General features: G+C 43.9%; 1 protein-coding gene across 1 annotated transcript in view; it reads right to left on the bottom strand.

Moving 5' to 3' along the window:
• Positions 1 to 12,743, bottom strand: part of niban2a (niban apoptosis regulator 2a) — a 41,312-nt gene that overhangs the window by 7,041 nt on the left and 21,528 nt on the right. Inside the window, exons 6-8 of the mRNA XM_080017546.1 lie at positions 6,975 to 7,090; positions 1,903 to 2,007; positions 1,400 to 1,562 (exon numbers count right to left, since the gene is read on the bottom strand). Coding sequence (XP_079873672.1) covers positions 1,400 to 1,562; positions 1,903 to 2,007; positions 6,975 to 7,090 — 384 coding nt within the window. The remainder of the gene's footprint in view (positions 1 to 1,399; positions 1,563 to 1,902; positions 2,008 to 6,974; positions 7,091 to 12,743) is intronic.

Raw genomic sequence — 12,743 nt, 5'->3', positions numbered from 1 at the left:
AAATGGAAAACAACAGCAGAGGGGTGGTCGTCTTATCGGTCGGCCGTGGCGCGGTGAATCATTTGGGATTTGGTGTATTTACTGTTTTGGTGTATTGCCTGGAAATAACCTTGTCCCCTGTGGGACAATAAAGATTTGGTTAAATTGAAAGAAAAGGGGGAAAAGAAAGGGACTGAAAAGAGAAAGTGAAGTAGATAGTGCAAAGAAACTGGACATATATACATAAATATTATTATATATTCTATAGAAGCTGGACATATATACATAAATATTATTATATATATTCTATGTTATGCTTTCCTGTTGCATATATCATACATTATATCAAATATTTTCTTTAAAATTATATATATTCTTTATATTTTATATAATCTCATCTATATTTTCTATTTATATATTTTATACTTTATATATTGTACTTATTTTTCTTTTTTTCTTGTCATTTGTACAGCCTCTGGAGTATCCTATATTATATAATGATTTCCTATTGCATGTATCTTACATTAGGTTTCCTTATATTTTATATTTAATTTTATATTATATTTATTTTTTAATATTATTTCATCATTTTATTCGTTACGTTACATATTTAATTTTAATGTAGTTTATACGTCATACATTATACTTATTTTTCTTTTTCCTCCTTCCTTTCTAATTTGTGAGAGAGAGAGAGACCCTGGCCACGCCCTGAGCAGACACTGAATACCCTCCACTGAGCGGTGTGGTGGCCGCACGGTGGAGCCTCCATCAGCGGACGGGCGCGGTGGAGCCTCCATCAGCGGACGGGCGCGGTGGAGCCTCCATCAGCGGCGGGGCGGGGCTCGTGTTACGTGTCCAACCAAATTGTTTGGTTCGAGAACATAATACAAACATGTCAAGTGTCTCAGAACCACAGAGGGTGTGTCAGTTGTTTATGGTTCGTGTGTGTGTGTGTGTGATACATAGATACATAAATATATATATATGTGTATCCATATTTCTATGTATCTATATATCTATGTATATATTTATTTATGTATCTATGTATCTTTATATCTATGTCTCTATAGATTTATGTATATATGTATCAATATATTTATTTATATATATCTACAGTATGTATCTATATATCTATGTACCTCTGTATCATGTATCTATGTATATATTTATCTATGTATCCATGTATCTATATATCCATATATGTCTATGTATCTTTATATTTATGTATAAACTGTATGAATCTATGTGTCAATATATCTATATATATATCTATATATCTATGTACCTCTGTATCTATGTATATATAGATATATATCTTTGTATCTATAGATCCATAGATCTATGTATCTATATATCATAGATCTATGTATCTATTTATCTATGTATTTATATATCTATGTCTCTGTCCACCCCTCCCTACCTTTCATCTTTCCGCTCACGTGCTCCTTGGACGTGACCATCTGGTCCATGTCCGTCCTCAGAGCCGCGTCCAGCTGCTGCTTCTGGGCCTCGCAGGCCTGGACCAGGCTCTCGAACTGGGACGAGGTTTGGCACAGCACCTGCTTGTACACCGCCTCCGAGATCTGAGTTACAATTTAAAAATAAACAAATTCTCATTACAATTTCAAATTACAATTGCAATTCTCGTCAACCACGACGGGAAAGAATAGAATTCACTTAAAAAATTGAACGCGGTCTATTCTTTGAACTCGCCTCCCAATTCTACCTCCGGCCAACTCACTACCTCACATTTCTAAAACTTCTGTAAGAAGCTTACTTTGGGTGGAATAATCAGCTGCTAAACGGTGCATACCCATCCACCGCCCCCCTGCTGCCCTCCACATGTTCCCATGCAGTTGATTTAGTCTCATTTTTATTCTCTTTTGTTATTTCATGCTCCGTTGGATGTCTTGGGCTCATTACCAGCATCCAGTTCCTCTGCCTCTGCTGCATCTTCCCCTTGAGCCGAGGGGCGATCAGGTCCCTCAGCTCTGGTTGGAGGGTCTCCATCACCAGGTTGGCTAGGATCTGTGCACACATACGCACACACACACACACACACACACAATTACATATCCGCCCGAGTCTTAATATAGGGTTAGCTTTACACTGAATGTGTTGACACAGGAGGGCACCATTGGTGTGCACTTGTGTGTGTACTTTTGCATAACTATGAATTAGTATGATAGTGCAGACATATCATCAAATGATGACTCACTCGCAAAACGCGAGTGAGTCATCATTTTTCCTTAGCTGGCACTGTATAAGGAGTGGCCATTGAGTGTATTTGAACGATGCAAGCTTCTCTGTATGCTGTTTCCATTGTTGGTGACGGGGTCCGCCTTTCCCCGGCAACAATGTAAACATCAGGCACATGCAACTAAGTTAACGGTTGTAATTTCGACAGGAAACAGAACAGCAGCTTTCGATGGAAAAAAAATAAAATAACCCCCCCCCCCCAACACCTCAGTTGACCAAGAAAAAAATAAAAATAAAATAAACTGATCAGAGAAAAAATGAAAACACCCGTTGCAGTTTTGGGCGGAATTCTGCGACTTGTGGCGTAATGCACGCGACCCGGGCGATCGGACGGATTACCACCCTAACCAATGCTCTAGATGTAAAAACGGAACGAAGCCGCGCAGTCCTATGCCTAGGAAACGTCCTCCAAACCCGCTTCGGTACATTTCCTCCGTCTCCCCAAACATTACAACAAAAGTCGCCGTAGGTTTTAGCTCCGCCCGTCGTACGGGGTCCTCCCTCGCGCCCTCGCTTCCTGACAGGCACTTTTCAAAACACCTCCTTTCCTCCCGCATCCACGTACTGCGTAGTAATTGGTCACAGTTCGACACTAAATAAATGCGCCCGAGTCCGTGGCTGCATTCTGGATACGTGGATGTGGATGTGCTGGGGTGAACGCAGAGTGTGTGTGAATGGAAAAGGAGGCTTTGACAAAAGGCAGGTCCTCCATGGTTCTCATTAACCATCTCACCTGGAAGAAAAAAACAAATATTTGCCGACCGCTCTGTCTGTAGTATTTACGCCTCGGCCCCGGTGAATGATTATGCGGTACTAACATAAACACCTTCATGTAAATCCAGTTCCCCGGTTGACTTGGAAATGGGACATTTTTCGACTGAGGCGGTGATGTCCGGGTGACGTCCCTGACGCCGCCATTATTTTAAATGATCAAAAGAAAAATCCCACTTTTTTTTGGGTTTGCTTTTTACCGCGCATAAAGAACAGCATTTGTACCTTGAAGCCCACTTCACATTGAACGCGACAAACGACAAGAACAAACCGAGAGGAAAAAAGCCCCATTCATTCCTATGGAGAGTCGGATTGCAAACGCTATATAAAGGGAGTTTTAAACTCTCATTGACGGAACATGGTGTAAGTCCGGCTGATTCATTCGGCGGCCACTAGGGGGGTCGGGTACGATTACGCATTCGGTATGAAGCGAGATTCCGGGGCGTAGTGGCACAGTGATCGATGGCTTGATTGACCTAATTTTCGAAGAATGTCCGGTACCTTATTCACTTCCTAGGAAATGGAAAGTGCAATAACCCAAACTCAGGCTCCCCCCCCCCCCCCAATTTATAAACAATGCTTGATTCAGGATGAGAAAACGGCATACAGTGGATTTAAGATGTATTGACTTTAATTTTAATTTTTAATTTGAATTTACTTTAATTTTATTAAGTAAATGGATAATGGATTTGATTCAGGTGCAGTGGCGGCAACATAAGTGCACATATTGAAAGGTACGGGGGTCAGTGAGGGTGTACATTCCACCTTCACCCACTGCTGTGTTGAACTTTCTATTGCAGTGTGTATGGCGTGCGGTTGGTTAATGTGCAGGGAAAAGGAAAACAGGCCCCATTCCCACCCCCGAGGAAAACAAAAAACAGGCCTGGCCCATTGAGCAGACTCCCCTTCCTGAGTGGGGTGTGCGTGGACACACTGAGGCGACAGGGGGGGACACCACTGGGACAGGAAGAGAGGTGGGTGCCGCCGACTGGACCATGTGCACTCACACGTACACACAGGCCCCACAGTGCTCAGTGCTCTTTAATGTCGAGCTCTGGGGAGCCTCAACTGGAAACAGGGCGGGCATTAGGACCCCGGAGCCGAGAGTAGATTAGTGGTGGCCAACCTGCAGCCCGTAGTGACGATAAAGATATCACAATACATTCAAATAAATTAAGAAATATATTAAATATTGAAAAACAAATAGAAACTTTTTGTCAAATGTATTGTGTTTTTTAATTTTCTTATAAAATAAAATATAAAATCGATATTTCTTACAGTAGTTCTCAACTTCAAATTGAGAAATGAATATGCACATTGTAAGTTGAGACAACCTACATAAAAAAAAAAAAAAAAGATAGGTTTAACAAGCTGATGCTATCTTTCTTTAAAGTTGATCCAAAGGCTCCAGAGCCAAATGTGCATGTGACCCGTGGTTAAAACCAGGTTGGCAACCAGCGGAGCAGAGCAGGCAGATCCTGAGATGTGTTGAATAAACAATGTGTAGCACCCAACACTACTGCCGCACACACACAAATAAACAAAAATAAACTATAATCACATAGTGAGAGACGGAAGACCGGACACAAGTGTGTGTGTGTGTGTGTGTGTGTGTCTGTGTGTGTGTGTCTGTGTGTGCGTGCGTGCGTGCACGCTTGATGGAGAAAGTGAGACGAACTATTGGATAATTCCTCTTTTACAGCACCCGAGCGCCCTTCCCGAAATCAGACGGCTCCGTTTGCCGAAAAGCACACCGCTGGGTAACTACTAACAAGGAAACGACAACAAAGACGGCGTTTCTCAGCTCACATACATTGGCAGGGGCTTGACAAACACGTTTTGGGATAATTGCCCAAACATTGTATGAAGAGAGTTCAAACCAAACCAAGACTATGAAGAGCATTAATGCCGCCGTGCTCTAATGTCTCTTTGTTGTTGCGGTAGTAATTTAATTGTTGCCCTTAAGTGTTGCATGCCATTTGCCCTCTGTCTGCGTAAAAAGCACAAAAACAAATCCTCATTCTGTGTGATCCGTCGAGGAGCGGTGAATCGACTTGGGTCTTAAGTTTATTTATGTAGCCCTCAATCACTGAGCAGTCTCAAGGGGCTTCACAAGCTTCACATTTCCCATAAGAAAGGGGATGGTTGCTCAGGAGGTAGAGCTGGTCGTCTAGTAAGGCTCTCCTGCTAGCATGCTGTAGTGTCCTTGAGCAAGGCACTTAACCCCTAATTGCTCCTGATGGCTGCGTCTGCTCAATGACTAAAATTGTAAAATGTAAAACTCAGAGGTTGAGTCTGAGTCTGTTGATGAGTCTGTTTTGATGGTGCCTAGGTCCGCACGTAGACGCCTCCAGAAGGGAAGGGAAGTTCAAAGTTGCATATCAGTGATTCACAAGCTCCATCTCCTTGTATATGACTATGATACAACCTACAGGTTTTTTTATTTTTTATTATTGTAATTTATATTTTTATAATAACATTATAGACTATGTTATATCAGGACACTGGATATGAAAAGTATGTTTACTTTTAGTACTTTAAGTAAAATTAGGAACATATACTTTTACATAAGTAGCAACGTGGTACTTTCCCATTTACAAGAGTGATTTTGCATCTGGGTATTTGTACTTTGACTAAAGTAAACGGTCTGAGCACGTCCTCCACCACCGCTGTCCACATTGGAAAACCTTCCCTGAACGCAGGCCACTCCAGCTCTGTTGAGTGTTTGGTTTGTGTGCTTCCACAGCGAGGTGTGGCCGCGGCAACAATACAAAGCCATGGTGTCTCATTGCCCTCCTTCCTCTCTGTACACCTGGAACATTAAACCAGAGACCTGGGTACGGGTAGTGCTGGACTAAAGACTGGATCTGGGTGATTCAGGTCACTGGTTGAGTTAGCTGCACCAGCGACATGGGTCTGTGAAGCGCTGGACCAGCGACTTGGGTCTGGTTAGTGCTGGACCAGGGGAGTGGGTATGGGTTGTGCTGGACTAGAGACCCCTGTCCAGGTAATGCTGATTCTGTGACCTGGGTATGGGTAGAGCTGGACCAGTGACCTGGGTATGGGTAGTGCTGGACTCAAGACTTGGGTCTGGCTTGCTCTGTTTCAGGTCACTGGTCCAGTGACCTGGACCAGTGACATAGGTCTGTGTATCGCTGGACCAGGCACTTCGGTCTGGGTAGTGCTGGACTAGAGACCCGGATCCTGGTAGCGCTGATTCAATGACCCCAGGTCTGGGTAGCGCTGATTCAGGTCACAGTGAGCTGGACTTGTGACATGGGTCTGGGTAGCACTGATTTAGTGACCCAGGTATGAGTAGAGCTGGATCAGAGACCTGTGTATGGAAACCCCTGATTCAGTGTCCCAGGTCTGGGTAGCTCTAGACCAGTGACCCAGGCATGGGTTGCGCTGGATCAGAGACCTGGCTATGGATAGTGCTGGACCAGTGACCTGGGTATGGGTAAAGCTGGATCAGAGACCTGGGTATGGGTAGTGCTGGATCAGAGACCTGGGTATTGATAGCGCTGGAGCAGTGACCTGGGTATGGGTAGTGCTGGATCAGAGTCCTGGGTATCGATAGCTCTGGAGCAGTGACCTAGGTATGGGTAGTGCTGGATCAGAGACCTGGATATGGGTAGCGCTGGACCTAAGAGGCTTGTGTCGACCAGTGGGATGAGGTCTTTACTGGCCCTGGCAACGGTCCATCAAAAAGCCTCAAAAGAACAACCATTGTTTCTGGAACAAAACAATCAAAACAAAGAGACTCTTCAAGAGTATCATTTAGAACTAGGTCATTCACTAATTATAGAGTGGACTTATTCCCAGTAGAATCTGTCATTTTATTGACAGATTCTACTGTTTTCAAGAGTTTCAACTCAAAATCCTGTGTTTTCTAACCCAAGTCACCGGGTGGAATGTGAGAGTGATCGCTGGCGGTAGGTCCTCAGCAGTCGCGTCCTCCCTACCTGTGGGGGCACTCCACACATCATGTCCCAGGTGCCATAGTGCTCTTTGGCCTGCCGGTGGAGGCGCACCGTGTCGGTGAAGGCCGGGGTTTGAACCCTGCATTCCTCTGACAGACCTGGTGGGAGACAGAAGAGGGCACAGCGGACAATCAGCCACGAGGAAGATCAGGATCTGAAGTAACAACCTGAACTGAGATAACACCCCCTCGGAGGAACCTTCACAGGCTCATTTAACTCGTTTTAACAGGATTGTTTGGTTTCTGGGAAAAATGTTTGCTGTTGTTCAACACTGCCGTTCATATCACAACCTCACGGGGCAGTATTGAAAAACTTACCATGCTGCTTAAATGCATTCCAATGAGGCAAGGAAAAAAAACATGGAGTTTCCTCATCAAACATGGGAATCTCACATTATAGTCTCTGAGTTTATCTTTTCAACATGTTTTGAACAACAGCAATGTCATATTTTATTCAAAACGTCCTTTCTGCAGCCGCGACGTACACCGGAAGTTGCCTCCGGCGGGTTGCGCGTTCAGAAGCGGCGCCACTTCCTGTCCCTAGTCCCGTTACGTTAGCGCCGAGGCGGCCAGAGGAGCTGATTGGAGGAAGTGGAAAAGGGGGTCGACGCAACCCCCGAAATACCTGAGGAAGGTGAGCGGCTCGTGACCGTCGACTTTGTGGCCCCGAGCTGCGAGGAGCCGGGGGTGGAGGGGTGCGCTTCTCCACCGCAAAGCTCTCGCCGAGGTTGTCACCGCGGTTGCTATGATGGACGGGGAACGGCCGTTTTGAGGAAACAGGAGTCGCTAGGGGCGGCTCCCAGGCCACCGCAGTCCGCCGAACGCTGCACATGTGAATGGGCGCCGCCGCTCTGTTTTGGGGACGACACATGACCGCTGTGTCATCCCTCACAACAGGAAGCGGCGTGGCCGGGTTGCTACGGACCACACCCTGGAACAATAGCAGCGGCGTGAAAAGGGAACCCGGTGTTTTCAGGAAGTTCGCCCTCGTGATGCGACGTGTGTGTGTGTGTGTGTGTGTGTGTGTGTGTGTGTACGTGCATGTGTGTGCGTGCGCGTGTGTTTATGTGATGAAAATAAACCTGCAAGGTCAGGAGCCGTCTGCCGGTGTGACGCTGAGTCTCTGGTTTCCCCCAGGGCCTCACCCCAACCCCACCGCCGCGCTGCACGCAGGGACATGAGTGATGGGATGGAAAGTAGAGTTTGCAAACGCGCGCGCTCTGGAACCTCCCGCCACGCCGGACAATCCCACATGAAGACGCTTATGCGGGAAAGAGATTTTGATTTGGATTTCAGGTGAAATGACAGCGGTCGCCCCGAAGGTGTTTAAAAACGCAGCATCGCACGCTTTGAAGACTTTTACTTCCAGCGTTGCAGTCAGGCCGTCAGGGGGCTCCGGGCAAATGCCAGAAGAGGCCGGTCGTTCTGGGGCCGGTCTGTGTTTTTGACTCTTCTGGGGCCGTTCGGTGTTTTTGAGTCTTCTGGGGCCGGTCAGGTAGTTTTTGGGCCGCATCACGGTCCCTCGCCCCCTTCCGTTCGTTGAGGGACACGGACTTGGGGCCGATTCTTCTTCTTCTACTTCTTGCCTGCGGTGCCCACGCTGTGGGACGGGGCGGGGACGGGCGTGGCGCGTTTTGGGGTTCCTTCTCTCGCTCCAGGAGCCGGGAATCAACACTTGAGATGAGATCAAACCGATGCTCTCGTCCCGGAATATTTGAACAAACCCTCAGGCCGAGAGGTTTCCTCGCGATTCTCTGTAGGTCTTGAACTTGATGAACTGATCCGGGACAAAGTGGCGAATCGGCCACTTCACACACCAATTCCCCCCAAAAAACAAAGAAATTAAAAAATAAAATAAAATAAAAACTTGAGGAGAGCCTTACTGCACAGCACAGTGGTGGAGAAATAGAAGAGCCACGAGGGGAAAGGACGTTTGCATTTATACCGCGTATCTAGCGAGCGGGCCCTACATGTTCTGCAGCTTCTACGGAAGAAAACAAAACTAAACAAGACAAAACATGAAGATTTGCAGGAAACCTGAAAGTTAAAATAAGTCAAAGCAGAAACGGAGGAATACCGGTGGTGAAATAAAGTGGTTAGAATGTTGTTACAGCTACAAATGCATACTGACGTTGTTTGGGAACTTTCTGTGGGAGGTTGTGTGTGTGTGTGTGTGTGTGTGTGTGTGTGTGTGTGTGTGTGTGTGTGTGTGTGTGTGTGTGTGTGTGTGTGTGTGTGTGTGTGTGTGTGTGTGTGTGTGTGTGTGATAAAGAGAAGGACATCGTTGTGTTTGGTTCTAACTGTGTTTTGTGTTTTGTCTGTGGCTCGGAGTCTGTGACTCAGGAGAAGCTGACAAAGACAGGAAGCTGAAAGTGTGTGTGTGTGTGTGTGTGTGTGTGTCTGTGTGTGTGTGTGTGTGTGTGTGTGTGTGTGTGTGTGTGTGTGTGTGTGTGTCTGTGTGTGTGTGTGTGTGTCTGTGTCTGTGTGTGTGTGTGTGTGTGTGTGTGTGTGTGTGTGTGAGAGAGAGATGGCTCAAATGTTTCTATTTCAATTTCAAGGCTATCTTCACTTGTCTGTATATATCTCTTTTGTTTTTAACAACAATGTGTATCTGTTTATCTGTTTTAATGACCTAATGAGACATGATCTATACTTCTGTATACAGTATATATACTTTTGTGAACTCTAATGCCGAAAAATGACTTTTTATTTTAGGTAACCTTTACTAATTGTTCTGTTTTAATTTCACATTTGCTTTGGCAATGACAAGGTATGCCCCCCATGCCAATAGAGACTTTCAAACCGAATTGAACTGAATTGAGCTGCAGATATTTATGATACTTTTATTACTTATATACATTTTTTTGGTCGATTTATTCAACCGTAAGAAAAAAAACTAAACGTTAATTGTCGGGATTCCCCGCTGTGACATAAATAACTCTCCCGTCGAGCGCAGCGGCCTGATGCCTCCAGACGTGTTGTTTTCAGAACGGAGGGGATGTCCCCCAAAAACACCTTCGTGTCAAAACAGCTCCATCAGGCAAAACAATGGAAAAAAGGCCTGAGAATTAAACCACCGATTCAGGGCCCTCCGCGCCAGTCACGAGGGAAATTGGGGAAGAAATCTGGATTTTTTTTTTTTTTTTAATTGTCAAAAAAAACAAAAAAAAAAAAAACAGATTCAGGCGGAAAAACAAGGACTTAAAGTGACGACTGACTATTGTGGAGGAATCTAGGGTTCGATTTCCAAACTTCTTCGTGGGAATTTCAGCTCATTAAGCCACACCCAGCCCAGATTTTTCTTATTATTTTTTAATACAAAACTGAAATATCTTCAGATTTTCCTTTTCTTTTGACCATCGCCGCTCCTCATGATGCCCAATTTTTATTTTATTTTTTAAAATTAAAGTTCTATTATTTTGTGCCAGATTAAGCCATTTTCACTTTAACCCATTTAATATGTCCCAAACAAGGTTTTGTGGCAAAGTTTTGTATTTTTGTAGTATATTTCTTTCGCTAAATGTATTTACTGTTGTTCTTTTTTGAATGTAGTGAGGGAAATCCTTCACACTGGGAGAGGAATGAGCAGAACATTTGGGGTTGGGGGAGTGACAGGAAACTTGTTAGTAAGAGTCTGCGAAGGGAATTCTCAAGGCTGCAGTTATTTAAAGTTGGAGTTATTCAGAGATGGGGTTTGACTCATAGCTCTGTTATCTTTTACACGCCAATAAAAAGGCCTCAAAGCTTTGGGAACGTAGCGCCTGGCACCTCATCCCTAACAATAGACATTGAATATAAAGCTGTACATTGACAAAATAACTAAAATAAACCTAAGATGTAAACAGTGAACAAGAAAAGTATCGGAAATGTGCGTCATACGAGACACCGAGACGGTAGGGAAACCAGCCGACAAACAATGAACCCAAAAATGAGCAATAGCAATAGAAATTAAAATAAAACTAACAGTAAACCTTAAATAATCAGAATAATTTTCATTCGCCGGGTATATTAACATATACAAGGAATTTGTTCCGGTGAGGTTGGGTTATTTCACTACGGACTATTGGCATTAAAAAAACGTAAAATTCAAACGTAACCAACAAATTGAGAATAATATAATAGTAATAATAATAATAATAATTAATAATAATAGTAATCATTAATACTTATAGTAATAATAATATATAATATATGTATTATAATCATTTATAATACAAAAATAAAAATGGAATAAAAAAGTTAAGTAAAATAATAATAATAATAATAATAATAATAATTAAAAAAATTGAAAAAAATAAATAAGCAGTAAATAATAAGAATTCGGAAAAATACAATAACCTAATTATGACAATAACAATAAAAAATAGGCAGAGGAATGAACTGTAACCAATAAAAGAAATAAACAATTTGGGAGTGAAAAACATATTTTGTGGAAAGTGATAATAAATAAATGGAGAATGAAACCTCCCTCAACCCTTCCAGGACACATCATGTGCTTGGTCTCGGCAACGTCACGAAACGTGGGGGAAAGTTGCGTCGCAGGCCTTCTGGAACTTCAAATTAAAAATCTCCTCCATCCAACATCCATTTTCAGTGAAAATGAGTGGGAGACGAGGAGACGCGACGTAAACATTCACGGCGACCGATCGCTGGGATGGATTGGATTACTCGGTTTCGGGAAAATTAAAAACAAAAAAATAAATAAATAAATGGGGAAGTTAAACGTTGGTAATCTGGTCGTACTGTAAACGACTTCTCATTCATTTGTCTGAACAACACTGGATCAAGAAAGAGATTAGAAATAGTACTACAAAGCGTGTGTGTGTGTGTATGTGTGTGTGTGTGTGTGTGTGTGTGTGTGTGTGTGTGTGTGTGTGTGTGTGTGTGTGTGTGTGTGTGTGTGTGTGTGTGTGTTTGTGTGTGTGTGTGTGTGTGTATATAAATAGAACATGTGGTAGCACTCAGCACAGTCCCCGTTTGAAGCATTTCCCTCTCTCTCCTCTGTGGTTGGTGGGATTTTGACTTGAGAGACGTTTGCGCCCGACGTAGAAGCATTTTATTTTTTGGGGGGGGACTGTTTTCGGGATGTTGTTGTGCGCCTGTTTTTACTCTCTGCCTCCCTTTCTTTTGGATTTCAATGAAGTTTCACTGACGTGTAATGGGATAGACGTCAATGCTTGCAAAAATAAATTAAAAAATAAATAAATTAAAGTGATAATCCGTGATATTGTTTTGTTAAAAAAAAAAATCCCATTTTTTTTTAGCTTGTGCTTTTCAGGAAACGGTCACTCAATGTATTCATGCTTAACACGTGTGCTCCTCTTTATGCCGTTGACGTTATCGGCAACGGAAGTGAAAGGCAATTGTGGTACATCACATTATCATCATGTGACAGACGCTTTTGTCGAAAGTGACCTCGGACTTGTTCCTACACCAGGCAGGCAGCCGTGCAGGGTTCATTGGGGGCAGTCAGGGGGTTAAGTGTCCTGCTTAAGGGCACTTCAGCATGCGACCGGGAGCAGCCGGGGAGCCGACCGGCAATCTTCGAGTCGCGCTCGAGGGCTCTTGAGCATGCGGCTACGCGAGCTGCTGCCCCCCGGTTGAGGTGGATTGGACATAGCAGCGCAGCTGGTTGTGGTCAGTAAAACCAACGGGATTGATGAAAAATTTGCAAAGAAATATATATAAACATATATATAAACATACTGTATATACGATGTATCGCCACCACCTCAAGTGACCGCGAGGGCGT

Source organism: Zeus faber (assembly GCF_960531495.2).
Source record: "Zeus faber genome assembly, chromosome: 17".
In the NCBI taxonomy this organism is placed as follows: domain Eukaryota; kingdom Metazoa; phylum Chordata; class Actinopteri; order Zeiformes; family Zeidae; genus Zeus; species Zeus faber.
The sequence above is the reverse complement of the archived record's forward strand: the minus strand, read 5'-3'. Positions and strand labels throughout refer to the sequence as shown.